The sequence below is a fragment of the Tachysurus fulvidraco genome, chromosome 20, assembly GCF_022655615.1.
Source record: "Tachysurus fulvidraco isolate hzauxx_2018 chromosome 20, HZAU_PFXX_2.0, whole genome shotgun sequence".
Classification (NCBI taxonomy): Eukaryota; Metazoa; Chordata; class Actinopteri; order Siluriformes; family Bagridae; genus Tachysurus; species Tachysurus fulvidraco.
Genome location: NC_062537.1, coordinates 11,521,419 through 11,537,232, shown reverse-complemented (window position 1 = coordinate 11,537,232; position 15,814 = coordinate 11,521,419). Strand labels below are relative to the sequence as shown.

The 15,814-nt window shown below is 38.5% G+C and overlaps 1 protein-coding gene across 29 annotated transcripts in view; it reads left to right on the top strand.

Annotated features, from left to right (window-relative positions):
* Positions 1–15,814, top strand: part of dlg2 (discs, large homolog 2 (Drosophila)) — a 196,739-nt gene that overhangs the window by 109,092 nt on the left and 71,833 nt on the right. The window contains exon 1 of one of the 29 annotated variants that reach the window (XM_047804712.1): positions 11,815–12,229. The exons of the other annotated variants lie outside the window; for them this stretch is intronic. Within the exon in view, the coding sequence (XP_047660668.1) occupies positions 11,960–12,229 (270 nt within the window). The 5' untranslated portion in view covers positions 11,815–11,959. Of the gene's footprint in view, positions 1–11,814; positions 12,230–15,814 lie in introns of those variants that run through there. 29 annotated transcript variants of the gene reach the window in all.

Genomic DNA, 15,814 nt, shown 5'->3' with positions numbered 1-15,814 from the left:
CAGTTCACTAACTAAAATACAAAAGTACTGACATTTACTGGAATATTATTCTATTCTTTTATGAACCAATTGTTAAATTTTCTGCACAGTTTCTGCACTTTTCTTGCAAGAATATGTCTACTTTGATTTGTTCATTTCTAGCCAGACAAACTCAAAATAAAAACAACATCAATATCTACAACTCTACTGTCTTGTTAACTCTAACACTCAATGGATTTTGCTTGCACTGTTTGCAAGTGAGGTGAATAATTTTTGATATGTGGAATCGACTCCAAAGTTTTCAGGTTGACTCAGTGTCTCAAATCAACTCCTTCTAGGCTCAACTTCCAAGTGAACAAGAAGTCCCTGATGGGGACTTAATGACTTGACACACAAAATGAATTAAAAATATATATTGTGCATGATACAATATAGCAAAACAGTACAAGTAAGAATCTTGTAAGTAGTAACTACTTACTTATTGATAGTTAAGAAATACGTTTGCCTTTTGTCTCATAGACTAATTATTTATTTGTAAAATGTTCAGGCATTTTTAACATAACAATTTCTCTTACAAACTACTAAATTATAGTAACAAAGTAATATTCTAGCCAATGTAGAAGGAAATATATTATCATGAATAAGTGATACAGCTAGAAAAGTAATTAAGCTTAGAATGTGATGAAAATGAATAAGAGATGAAAATGATGTATTGTTTTGAAGTCAGCAGTCATGAAAGATGCATATTTGCAAAGTAGCACACTAAATCCTAATCTGAACGTGCACTGAGAACACTTGAATTTCCCACCTGGTGGTTTATTCAGCAAATTTTGGTATAAAATCTTTCTGAAAGTAGGTGCGTGTTCTGTTCTTTGTCTGCTTTGTCAGTTTAAACAATGACTGACATGACTAGTTTACATCAGCGTCCCTGTTTACAGGTCACAGGGAACAGCAGCTGTGCAATGGAGAGCTTTTAGATCTTAAGTGGATTTTATAGACAGAGATTAAAAGGGGGTTGGGGCTGAGTGTAAACTTCTTGCACCTGCTCTGTTCCACCTGTTCCTGCTCTGTTTCTGATCCTGCTGACAATCACATCTCATATTAGTGTTTCATTACTTTAAATTATGAATCCTTTATTATTATTTGACTTATTTGCCACAGTTTTGTACTTATGCAAATTTCTCTGTGCACTTCATGTGATTCATATCTAATGTCTCGTGTGAAGTTCAAAGATCTTTTGATGCTTCGCAGATTTTTTTTTAGGTAAGCACTGCCTTGATGCTTGTTCATGGGTCTGAACAAATTAATTAGATTTATCATGCAGGCAAATTTTGCAGCATGTGAGGATTGTTGTGGTCTGTCAAACACAAATATTGTTATCCCTTTACACAAGTGGCATTATTTGACTAATGCAGTAATTAACATGTACGCCACAGTGCCACATTGTACATCATCTCATTTAGCACACTGCCATATTTTTCTCCTGTGTGTATGTGTGTGTGTGTGTGTGTGTGCACAGTGGGATCTGATCTTGTCTATAATAGATGAAGGCTCACTCTGTGCACAGGCGGTGGGAGTGAGGTAATGCCAGTAGGCTGATGGGAAAAAAGGGACTGTTTGACGTTGCTATATGTATCTGAGCTACTCTTTGGTGTGTATATGTGTGTGTGTCTGTGCTTGTTAGTATCAGTGAGGGACATATAGCATTGCTTTCACTCCTATTGTGTATGCCAGACACGAGGTCACTAGCCTTCTCCACCTTGTCATGCTCAGTCTCCACTCACCCACAGGGATCGAAGGACTAAGTAAGTGAAGATGATAAAGGGGTACAGAGAAAGGGAGATCGGAAAAAAGTCTTATCTATGTCTGACCAGGGGCAGGATAATCCCATAGCACACAATGAAGGACAGATTTCATCCAATCAGAGCCATCGTCTGAGTATTCCAGTCTGCTCAGTCACATAAAATTTGGCAGCAGCAATACATCAATTACAGCATGGGGGCTAATAACGAAACACAAAACAAGTGACGCAAAACTGCTCAGCCATGAGTGAATGAAGGAACTGTGAGGAACATATATTAGTGGTGGTTGAGTTGCTGAATGATGTAATAAGACAATAAGATTAATATACATTTATTAATACAGGAATCAAGTTTTCAATTCAATTCAAGTTTATTTGTATAGCTCTTTTTACAATAGACATTGTCTCAAAGCAGCTTTACAGAACATAAACATAGAGCAGAAGGTAGACATAATTAATGGTAAAGGAAATATCGAATAATAAAAGAAATAAGAATCAATTGTTTTGGTTCTGAAAGCTGAGCCACATCTTAAGCCATGTACCTGTGATTACATCCTAATAGCAAGTATTCTGTATTAATGTGCCATGTTTTAAACTCTAAAGCCATTGTTCTGTCCAAATAATAAAACCCTATTCTTTGCCTGCCACTGTATGTTGCTTAGAAACTGAAGCTTACTCTTAACAGACTCCATTGTAAATAACATTAATAATAAATTACAATTGTTTATTGGACACTGGGTCAAATTTCTGTAATATATGCCTTCTTGTGGCTTTTTACTATCAGTTACAGTATTGTGATATGGTCACAGATGTGCAAATAAGTATTTTACAGCAGCTTCAGATGTGGTTCAGCTAAACAGATTTTAGAACTGAAACTATAATCATAGGGTTATCATCTTAGGCCAAGTTATTCACAGCCTTGTCCTTTTTACCTTTTCTTCTTTGCCAGTGTTCAAACTACTACTCTTTTTTGAGCTCTGTCTTTCTCTTTCTCTCTGTCGCTCTCTCAGACACAACACAAATACACAAAAACAAAAACACAAAAATACTGTGTGCATCTACTGTATATCTGTGTTGTACACTACATCAACAAATTGATTGCGTCTAATCTGGTTTTGACCACACAGCCAGACCCTGTTTCCTGAGGAGCTGATTTAGCTTTTTTAATCTGACCCTGTTTCCCCATGCATATACTAAGTGAGTGTCACTGCATACTCTCTGTTTAAGTTGGCAAAACTGTAGTACAGCCTAGACTAACCTCGCCTGATCCCAGCCTGATTGCTGAACTGCTGCTGTACAGGCCACGCGGCAGACAGCGAGCCAGTCTGGCGTCCCTCACACAGAGCTAGTCATTAGAAAAGAAAATCTCACTCTGCACTTTTAGCAGAACTTTGCTCTGGTTAACTTATATCAGAGCCCACAGATTTTCCTTTGAACTGGATTAATCATCTGAAGATGCTGGATTTTTTTATTATAGGTTTCCTTTGCAACCTATATTTAACCTCACCTTTTCATCTGTGCACTAGGGACCTCGTGGTCCACTGATTTTTTTTTTTATTAATTCTGAATGCATGGTGGTCCAGCTAGACAGGAACATTATGAACCACTTGCTGGGAGATGGGGGAAACCACTTGCCTGGCAACTGTAGGGAGAAGACTGACCGGGGTAGTAAGCCCATCCTTCTGCCCCTGGCTCAGAGTGACACTCGGGGAATGTGGCTGCAGAATAAATGCCGAAGTGTGGATTTCCTCAGGAATAAAACTCCTTATCTGTGGCCCATCAAATCAGCCTCTCTGGCAGCCATCTGCAAATGGAAGCAGACCCTGACAGAGAGGCTGCTGAAACGGCATCAAGGAAGCTACATTCAGGTTAGCGTGAGTGTGCAGGAGGAGTCTCTGATTATCAATATTATCTCAACACTGAACTAAAATATATGACATGCTTTATGCTGTATGGCATCTAAATAGTGACAATGCTGTTTTATACTCTGTAGTCCTTTAAATATGTTTCGTTTAATGTTCAGAACAAAACATAGTCAAACAACCCAATAATGCTAGCATTCTGTCCAAATATTCACACAAGCAAATGACAAGTCAGTGATAATTTATATATTGTCGATTTGCAGATTCTGCTACTGTCCAGCAGATTAGCAAATCAGCAAAGCAAGCTAACTGTGCTAGCTAGGAACACTCTCCTGAAGCACTAAGCTTTGTTTGAGAGTTCAAAGATTTATTTTGTTTTGATAATTCTCAATACACATTAAATGATGGGGTACAATGAAAATACAGTTAGCATAAAACATAAATGGGAACTGAATACAGGTAGGAACTAATGTTGTGAAAGAGGAAGGATTAAAGCATGAGAACACAAGCTGTATAGGTGTAATCCATGACTTTACTGCATCACACCTACTGTAATTTGCATATCATTAAGAAAATCTCAAGTCAAGAGAAGAAGAGAAGAGACATCTCTTTATTACATAAATATACATATTGATATATTACATAATATAGAGACAATATTACATCTCAAGTGTAATATTACTTGTTGTACTGGCTCTTTGTCATTTGCTGCTGTTCAAATCGGGGATCAGTATTATACACATACACATAGGAAAATGAATGTGTAAATGTAAGAGTAAGGAGAATTCTTGAATTAGATGTGACATACTATCACTTAAACTCACTTTCTGTTCTGTATTCATGGGGCATCTCACCTGTTATACACCTGTAAAAAAATAAAATAAAATAAAAAATTCCTCCGAAACACGGAAGCTTGCCATTACATTGAATAACAAATTTCCATCCGGTTGTGCATGACTGCACTTGAAGAGCTACTTGAGAAGATGGGAAATGTTTAATGTGGCACACACTAAGAAGTGTTTACATGTTACAGTGACTTTCAGCCTTTCAGGACATGCTCTTAAGTTTTAATCAGTTAACCACAGGCTTTTTCAATTTGGTCATATGGGGAAATCATTAAAGATTATTTATTTATTTATTTATTTATTTATTTATTTATTTATTTATTTATTTATTTATTTATTTTAAAGGTCTCAGTTTGTAGTACTTACATGTTGTATGTAGAATTCTCTGGAACCTTACAAACAACTATATTTGTTGTTGTTTTTTTCATTTATATTACCATTTATGTATTTTTCACATCACATATGCCCTTGTTGTTGATGTTAGATGTCCATATTTATTCAGGTTTGCCTTGTTTAATTCCATTTACTCTAGCCATTTTGCTTGTATTTTTTCCTGCTAAAGGAAAAGAGAGACTCTGGGTCTATGGCTGCTGCATAAACAGCCACACTATGGATGATTAAATGTGGTGGTAAAAATGTTTTATATTAAAGATTTCACTGTAGTCTTTAAGCTCCTCAATTCCACTAATATTCCGTATGACTAACTGTCCTGAACCGTGGTGTGATATCATTGATTTCAGTGTCATGGTCATTACATAATGCCTCTCTCTTTTGCACTGTCTGTGTGTCTCTGTGGGCTGCTGTCACAGTTTAAACAGTTTTAGTGAACTATTGAATCGGTTTCTTAGTTTCAGGAGTTGCTTACGGTGTTTGGCTCGCTCCCCAAAGCTCAGAGGGCATTAGCTATTGAGCATGGCTTATGGAAGTAAGTGCCCCCAAGAGAGAAGCCTGGTGACTATAATCAGGGTGTGTGGAGTTATAGGCTGCCTATGTGATGACTGAAGCTTGTTTTGAATGCTTTATGACCAATTAAAGTGGATTAAAGTCAATATATTATTAACTTAATAAAGAAAAGTAGTGCACAATTTTAAATGGGATAAAAATATCCTGCATTAATTGTGGAAGCCTACAGTTCAACATTTTATAACATTTTCCTATCCTCTTTGATTTTTTTGGAGTTTTTCAAATGAAGTCTGTTCATCAAATGGATCTGGCAAAACCTGATGTCTTGTTGCAGTATAAACATTTGTAATCATATTTTTAGTATACATTATTCAATATCAGTACATTTTTGGGTGGCACAGTGTTGTAATATTGCTATGAGGTGTAAGGTATTGTGTAAGGTTTGATGGGAATTTAGATTACTCTCTCTGAACATGTTCTTCATGAGTTTTCTCTAAGGTTTCTGGTTTCCTCCTATGTCCCAGAAACATGCTGGTACGAAGATAAATGGTTGTTTAGCCCTTGAGTGTAAGATAAACAATGATAAAGTTCATCCTACACAAACACTGGTAACCAGAAGGGTTAAACACCTTAAAAGCCATGCTGACAGTCATGTAGTTGACGCCAGCTCCTTAATTGCTAATGAAACATTCGATTCTGAACGTTCTTGTAACAGCAAATTTTTTTTCTTTATTTCTCTTTCTCTCTAAACACACCAAACATTATTACATCATCACAGCTTCCAGCTCTTTGCCTCCTGACATTAGATTATAATCATCTCCCCATTTAACATAGAGCTCTGTTGTATCTGAGACCACTGCAGCGCTCCATGTGCACTCACATAATCTAATTACCTTCACCCTGCAGGAACCTCGCTTCCCGTCCTGCATTATTTAAGTCACGATTCAGAAGTAAGCCTTAGCCAGGGCAGTGGATCAGAGCAGGACTTCAGTGGGTCAGAGTTCAGTGCTGTGCACACGGATCAGACCTGCAGTGCACGTGGGATCTCAGCTGGGAGCTGATGTAACATCACCCACTCTGGTGCTGAAAAGCACTCAGGCACAGGAGAACATTAAGACACTTCTAGCAGCTTGATTTGATTTTGTAATGATTTAGTCTTCTTGTGAAACATTCATAAGATGCATTAGCGTTATATTAGAGTTTTTAGAAAGCAATGGTAGTGTCTTCTTCTGTGCTCTGTGATGGAAGATTATATTTGTGCCTGTAAATGTGAAACAAAAGGCCTTAGGAAGCATGCATTCCTTCGAATTGTTTTATAGCAATGTGAAAAGTGCAAAAATGTACTTTTACTGACAGAAAAATTGGCGTTTTTCTATATCAAACACAACTGTTATAATAGTATATAAATTATCATAATCAAATTAGCATTGTTTCTGTGCTAGAGTTGAGTCACTGGCTGGCTTCAACCGAAGACTGAAAACTTCAACAAGCACTTACAGTAGGAAGAAAAAAAAATTATAAACTCTTGCCTCCATCTCTTTTCCTGGTATTGGTGCCAGATCCACCGTGACCCTGACCAGAATGAAGTCCCCATTAACATGTTTGCTTGATAGTTTTCTTAGTCTTTGACCTCTTTATACTAGCATGAGGATACTGTATGTTTTTGATGGCGACTACAATGTTCTTCTGTAAGTCACTCTGGATAAGAACTACATGCAAGTGTCTGTTAAAATTTAGCCACTTTCCACAGGTCCTACAACCTTTAAGATAGCTTTCGTATAATATAATCCAGACAATAAACGCACACACACAACCACGAGTTTTCTTCAAATGCCACAGCAGCTTCTCAGTTACAGTCTGTCTCTCTTCTGAACAAGATGAGAGCAACTCTGTTGAAAAGTTCAGGACTTCAGATGAACCCTTCAGAAATGACATTTTCTTGTATTTTCTCTCAATAGCACACACTCTGTTCATCACTGGCACAGACTTGGTGTGAAGTGTGTGATTGAGAAAATCACTGTCAATATTGCTGTTTGAAGGGGTTTTTTATCCTCAGAGAAGCAGATTGAAGGTGAGCTGCATGTGCCACCATGTGGTGAACTGCTGTAACACACTTTATTCACAAGCAGCTTCTCTTCATAGGTAGATAGTTATTTCAAGTTGTTCACAGTTTATGTATTTGTTGTTTGCAATGTCAGTTTAAAAAAATAAAAAAAATTATTGGGTCACTTAGTTGTTCCCTCAAACACTTTGTGCATCAAACAATAAAATAAAACAAATTTTGAGGGTAAAGATAGTGTTAGATGTAGGTACAGACATTTTACATTTGTACATTTTGTGTGTGTTTGTGTGTGTGTGTGTGTGTGTGTGTGTGTGTGTGTGTGTGTGTGTGTGTGTGTGTGTGTGTGTGTGTGTGTGTGTGTGCTTTTGGTGTTAAAAAATATAAAAGTGGGTAGACTCATGTTGCACTGTACGTGTCGGGTGGGTCATGGGGGATTTCACTGAAGCCGCAAATGGCGCCTGTCATTCACTGACAGCACCAATCAAGCAGTTAGCCTGGGTCAAATGTACACACAGTGTAGGTCTGTGCGTGTGTGTGTGTGTGTGTGTGTGTGTGTTTGTGTTTGTGTGTTTGTGTGTGTGTGTGTGTGTGTGTGTGTGTGTGTGTGTGTGTGTGTGTGTGTGTGTGTGTGTGTGTGTGTGTGTGTGTGTGTGTGTGGACCAGGATGGTTTGCAATGTAATCAAGCCCCCGGATTTCTGATCTCAGGACACGTTTATGTTAAAATTAGGCTTGATGAGGAAAACTTGACAGCTTTACCTGCTCTCAAGTGTGAAATCATAAGATTCAACTGATGTTGACTATTTGTACAATAATGTATGTTATTACATTTTACCTCAGACAGACCTGACCTATTCATTTATATTCATAAGCAGAATTTATGAAAAGTTATGGCCAAGAATTTGACCACATTTGCTTATTCTGATAGACAATTGGAACTCATTTATTTAAAACTCACATAATGGAATTATAATGTGAGACATAAATGAGAGTGATGCTTGATTTTATGTAGTTTAACTAAGTTTATGTAAGAGAGATTGAATATACTGGATGGAAATGTGAGAAGTCTTTTTGACAATACAACATTTGGTGACATTTCCACGGCTGTCTCGTGATTGTCGTCTTGATGATGTGGCATCACAGTTGGTTGGTGTGCATGTGCACAAGTGGGCATCATCACCTAGTTACTGTATGACACACTCTAAAATTCATCAAAACCCATAAATAACACATGGCACTTTGTAGGTGTTTTAGAGATGGCTTTAATAAACGAGACTGAATTTTGACATGTCATAAGTCCAAGAAAGCAAAATTGTGAGCAAAATTGAGAGCAAAAATCTCTGGGGAGCAGGGCGGGCATATTCTCTCTGCCCTTTCAATCACAGTGACATCAGCCAATCATGGGTTTTTATGTGATGATTCATGCAGAAGGATATAAAGTGTGCTTTACTCTGAGGGTCTTACACAGCTGTGTGATGCAGCACGAGCAGCAGTTTGAAGAAATCTGGAATGCTGGCTTCATTACCCAGAGGAAGCTTACGATAACTTTCTCCATCCCAGATTGGTAGTTGTCTAATTATAGTGAAGGCAAAACTGGTGGTGACAATTGACCATGACCTAAACAGGGAGAAAATCCAGAGGAGAAGATGTCTTTTCTCAAGTATTTAATCACTTAATGGAACATACCATTGCTTTTGTGATGACATACAGTATCTCTCTCTCTCTCTCTCTCTCTCTCTCTCTCTCTCACACACACACACACACACACACACACACACACACACACACACACACACACACACGCACACACAGACACACACACACACACACACACACACACACACACACTCAAATTCTGAAACTGTTTGCTGATTGAATCATGTTTTGAGAACAGTTCTAAAAAAAAGTTGAGTGACCTTCTCCCCGATAAAAGATCCGATAAAAGATTATAAGAATAAAAACTCAGTTTCTCATTAGGACAACTCTTCAACCCCTTATTTCTAATGCCAATGCAATGCCTGGGGCAGACAGCTGTGTGTTTAAAGTGTGTGTGTGTATATGTGTGTGTGTGTGTGTGTGTGCATGTGTGTGTGTGTGTGTGTGTGTGTGTGTATGTGTGTGTGTGCGTGCGTGCGTGCCTGCATGCGTGCGTGCGTGTGCAGTCTTGCAACTGAGCCTTTCTACAAACACATTCAGTTAATCTTGTGCTAAGTACAGTCAGTCATGGATAAGAGCTCATTTTATGTACTCATCTCTCTCTCTCTCTCTCTCTCTCTCTCTCTCTCTCTCTCTCTCTCTCTCTCTCTCTCTCTCTCTCTCTCTTACACACTCACACACACTGAAAAAGAGCTTACACGTTTTCATATCTGCAGCTGTGGGTGAAAGCAGCTATACTTCACTTTTATTTAGCTATCAAAGGCTTTTATTTAGTTATCAATCCCTAGAGGCAAAAATCATTGCAATTTTAATTCCAAGATACATTTCTGGGAGAAGATAACATTTTTTTCACTACTATATTTGAACTATAAGTATCTTACTAAAAGTAGTAGCCAAGATTTACATTTATTCAAAGTCATTGGAAATCAGTTTAAGCATTGCACAGACTGTGGGTTAGGAGCAAATATCCCATCAATCCAAATCAATCAAATGTTGTATATTGTTTACAAACAGTATCCAAATGTAGACTTAATCCATAAGGAGCAAGCTTGAGGGGACAGAGGTAAGTTAAAACTCCCTGAGATGTCATGAGGAGGAAACCTTGAGAGGAACCGATTGTGCAATAAAAATCGTTATATATTTAAATATCTAAACCATTCATTTATATTTTATATGATGTATTAAATATCAACTGAATCGTAAAATACAAATACAGATATTTTACACTGATGTAGTTAAAAAAAAAAGGAACTGTATAGATGGATTTTGACCATATTGACAAAAAAAACTAGACTTTTGTTGTATCTTTAACTGAAAACAATGCTATAGTCATAAAAGTCTCAAAAATTGTGTCATAAGTACACACTGTAAACTACTAGTATATTACTGGATTTTGAACATACAATATTGTCTTATCTGTTGTTTGCAATAGCCTGTATTTACAGCTTACAGCTAACATTAATATCCTGCAACTTCATTCATATTTTTTTATCAAATGCATCACAATCTGATAAAGAAAAAGTACTTAGTTTTTGCAAGGCCTCGGTAGAAGACAGTATGAAAGAAGCAATATAAAATAGAATTTCTTTTCACCGGAATCACAAATGGCAAGTGCTGCCTTTATGCTGGAGATCAGAACAGAAACATTTGCTCTTCTCTTACTTTTTCTATTCCTTCTATTCCATTATTAGCCTGTCATTAGGTGTTCTCCAGGTCTTATGTAAGTTCTGCTGCAAATATGTAGCTACCACTAACATCAGCCATGTACACATACACACCATTTAGTGTATCAACTAACACATTGTCCAAAACCATAGTATTTCTGCTTACTGTCCTCAGGGTAAATGGCGGACTGGATGGAATTACAAATAATCTGGCAAGCCAAGTGATTTTAGAATTTCGTAAAAACCAATGGAAAAAGTTTGTGAGACCAAAGTTAAACTAATGACTGATTAGAGTTGTCCAAATGTATAACGTTTATGTTATATTGAAGTATGGTTACATCTTAGAGGAATCTTAAAATGGTCACTGCAGAAATTAATTAATTAAGAAAAAACTCGTGTACTTTCTGTGTCTATATATGAATATTATTGTATTTTACTGTATTATTATTGCACAGCATATTAGAACATATCACACTCCATTTATATTTTCATGAAGCCTGGACTTCATAATGAAGGAAAATGTAGTTTTGTTATGAATGTAACAGGACTGCAGTGTGGGCCTGTAGCCAGTAGGTGGAGAAATGCTCTGTGGCAGAGCTGCCCAGCAGTACACATCTGCATGATTCATTACACTCCAGAGACAGATCACTCCAACATACTGTAAATCCACCTTTAACTTAACTGACCAACTTTATTTGTGTTTGCATTTGCACCAATATATTGGTGGGATAGGTAGGATTTTTTGTTAGATTTTCAATAAAATTGGATGCTGTAGGACTGGAGCGAAGTTAATGTCAAAATAATGTCAAAAATAATACATGATCATTCAAAAGTGTGTATCCTGAAAATTAGGTGCACTGGCCATCTAGCTGTATAGTGATACATGAATAGATAGATCTATTAACAGAGTCTCTCTCTCTCTCTCTCTCTCTCTCTCTCTCTCTCTCTCTCTCTCTCTCTCTCTCTCTCTCTCTCTCTCTCTCTCTCTCCCCTGATCACTGGCCCACACACGCATACACTCACACAAACACACACACTCTCAGTCAGTGCAGAGAGAGAAAGCACAGCTCAGAGGAGAGGCACTCACTGCAGCTGTGCGTCCTCAACTGCTGCTGCTTCCTGAATACAAACGACCACAGAAACTGGAAGAGACAGACAGGGAGAGAGGGGGGAAGAGATTGTGGACAGAATGACTGCCCACCTGGCTGAGCAGCAGAGCTGTTGTCTGGAGATGCATACCAGAGAGGGCGACACTCCTTGTGGATGCGGATACACTGTGTCTCCTGCCCCGGCTGTACCAAACATGCCACGGCAGCGAGCCAGGCTCACAGCGTCACGCTCTGATGGCTCATGGAAGAGCCCAAGCAGAAACATGATGCTGCGTACCAAGGGGGGCAGCTGCGACCTGTGCTGGTCCGAGTGTAGCTGTGCGCAGCATGGTTGGCGTGAAACGTACCAGGTAAAGAAGTAAGAGTGTTTGGGAATGGAGTGTGAGAGGAGTGGAGGATGGATGTAGGTTAAAAAAAGAGGAAATGACAGAAGAAGAAAGTAGGAAAGAAAAGGGAGAGAGGAAGGCTCAGTTGTCGGCATGCCAAAGAAGTGTGCTCTGGGCTGGTAATCTTGTAGACAGTAATTTTGTGCACTGGTGTGTTATGTACTGTACTCTGTGCTGCTGATTGTATTAACACATTTTTACAGGTGATGGTCATTTCTTCTGAGAAGTAACTAGACAACTGTGTCTTTGTATAATCTTTTTGAACACTTGCCTGTATAAGATTTCTATATCTACTTTAAAGCATAGAACTATATGTCACCCTAATCATGTGAATGTGTGACTTGTGCTAAACTGCTTCTCATAACAAATCCCAGAAACAATCTCTGCCTCCAGACTAAGCACAGCAACTCAGCATTTTCACTTAATCTAAAAAGGCAGTATGTAAAAAATACAATGAGTAGTTTAGAAGAACAGTGAGGCTTGTTAATTTTTGCATTACCTATGCATTTGACATAGTAGGCAACAAAGGGCTGTAAAAATGACAAAGCATGTCTTTAAGACTTCAGTGAATGACCAGATCAGGACTGGATATGGTGTATACCATATGTGTGTATCTGTTGGCTTGAGTAGTGACAGTCATGTTTGGGTGAGCTCTCTAGCCGCTTTGGTGTGCTCTAGCCTCGAACCTCATTGCAGTGGAGATGCGTACCTGTTCCAAACACAAACACATTTCACGTGCCTGTCGTGATCGTGTTTGGTTCATCCATGCTTTCATGCTGAATTTCCTATCAATCCTTTAGTGATTATACCTCAGAAGTGTTTCATGTAGCTGAACACAGCTAATTGTCTTCAATACATGCCTTGATTATGATAATATGGACCCCATTTAAACTGGTATTTCATGCTGCTTCATCTACAGTATGTTCAGAATGCCAATGAGTCTCATCCTGAATGAGTCTCAGATTGATGTATGGAAGCTGGTCAGGGAATCCAGGATAGTGGATCGTGGGTTGCATGCTGATTAAGTGTGGCCATGGAGGTGATGTTTGAATGACTGCATACGTCAAGCAACCTTGTTATTTTAATTATTCAGATTCCCACTTCTTTGTATACATACTGATTCTTGCTGTGTTATTGTGTTACTGATGGGTTGTAACATTGGGGCATGTACTTGTGTATTATTGAGGCTGGTTGCTCTATGTATAGAATCTCTCTGGCCTGAATTATTAAGTGCAATAACCTAGAACAAGAGCTGCGGCTGCAGTTTGTTCCTGAGTCACCTAAAATGTATTTAACATCATTATCCGAAAATACTCTTAATCCCTATTAGAAGCCGGTATTAAGAATTCTTTTGGATTTGATGTGAGGATTTTCACAATGTGTCTGACAATATACTGTGTTGCAGGCTTTCTAATAACAATTCTGACAAAACATTTATTGTGATATAAATTATGCATGCACAAGTAACACCTATAAGTCCTAATCACAAGCATTCTTTATCCACAGCTTTCAGTCTGGAGTGTGATTTCCATTGTTTTGGGTTTCCCAGCCCTGCTCACTAATCTAATCTAAGCATTTCAGCCAGTTAATCCATCCCTGAATATTAAGGCCAGGTGTGTTGTAACTAACCATTGCAAGGTGGTAGATCTTCAGGAATGGGATTGGGTGCCATTGCTCTAAACAACTTTAGATTCGCTAAGCTAAATTTATCAAAAGCATGAGGTTATTATGAACATATCGTATTTGAACAGATTATATTCTCCCACGTATACTGTATTTTGTGAGAAATTCCCAAATAAGCAAAAACAGAGGTGAGTTGTGTTTATGATTAGTCATCGCACACACACAGCTTTCTCGTGGTGTTTGTAGGTCCAAAATGGAAAAAAAAATCTATAAAGAGATTTTACACATTTTGCAAAACACTCAACAGCAGAACAGCACCAGTGTAATAACCACTTTAAACAGTAAAACAGGTCTTAGAGAGGGAGTTCTGCCCTGATTTGCTTGCTCTTGTAAACTCTGGGGAAATCATTCACAGTGTGTTCAAACTCTTCCTGAGCATTGCTGTGGTTTAGCCACTCTGCATCCAACACACACACTCTCTTTAGTTGCTTGCACCCCTTCTCTACCCTACTGTCTCTTTAGTGTAAGCTAGTTTGTTGATTACATCCAAAAATGCATGTGGTTGCAAGGTCTTACAAAAATTGTTCCACAGAGCATGATTATAATTTACACCTCTTTAAGGATTTGCTTAACTCTAAAGTTTAATACTGTGACTATCAGAGCTATGATGCAGTCTTTTCAGCACTGCATACTGTGGCCTCTGTAGTACGATGAAGTTAAATGTAAGTGTTAGACCTCCAACTAAGGTCTGAGTCGTTAACTAGGTTCTAGAGAGTCAGTCATAAACTCTTTTAAATTCGTACTGTATAATATTTTAAGCTGTTGAACTTTCCAGGATCTTTTCTATGAGGTATATATCTACATGCAATTGATGTTAAAATCTCCTTGTGTGTTGTACACATACTTTTCCAAAGGCATTGCGATCTGTTTTAGCTCACAGGATGATGATTCTAGTCTTGACATAGTGTTAAAGTTTGGCAGAGGCTAGACAATGGGTAAGTCCCTCTTATTGGTCCTGTAGAGCCATAAGACACAGATTTGGCTTGCTTGAGCCTTATGAGGGTTTCTTTTTTTCAGCGAGCAAAATTGCCATTTGTTGATATACTACTGCAATTATCACCAGCTGTACTGGACCCCATGTGGCTTTATTACATGATATACAATAAAACACGGTGTAGTTGCTATATGTCATTGCACATGTGAAGCTTCTAATGTAGCACTCTTTCAATCAGGGAGACAAAGCTGAAGTGGGAGATGAAAGGCTTTCTTGTGTGTGCAGACTCTTTAAATGAAGAGGTGTGTGGGTGTGTGTCTTCATCAGACCACATCGATGCAACAGAAGCTCTTAATTAATTTCCTGCTGTGTTGCTGTACTGTCCCTCTTTCTCTCTCTCTCTCTCTCTCTCTCTCTCTCTCTCTCTCTCTCTCTCTCTCTCTCTCTCTCTCTCTCTCTCTCTCTCTCTCTCACTCTCATGCTCTTTCTCTCTCACTCTCTCTTTCTCTGTGTGTCTGTGATTGAAGCAGTAGCTCTTGTGGCCTTCATTAATGTAGTCAGAGCCTTGTGCAGTCAGCAGGCGAAGTCTCAGCCTCAGGCATCGATTGCTCTCTCAGCACTGCTGCCACTCTCTTCACCTGGGTCTTATAGGCTTTGTGGCACTTCTACCTCTGAATGCTAATGTTCTTCACAGCCTCTGTGTGTGTGTGTGTGTGTGTGTGTGTGTGTGTGTGTGTGTGTGTGTGTGTGTGTGTGTGTGTGTGTGTGTGTGTGTGTGTGTGTGTGTGTGTGTGTGTGTGTGTGTGTGTGTTTGTGTGTGGACCAGGATGGTTTTCAATGTAATCAAGCCCCTGGATTTCTGATCTCAGGACAAGTTTATGTTAAAATTAAGGCTTGATGAGGAAAACTTTACCTGCTCTCAAGTGTAAAAT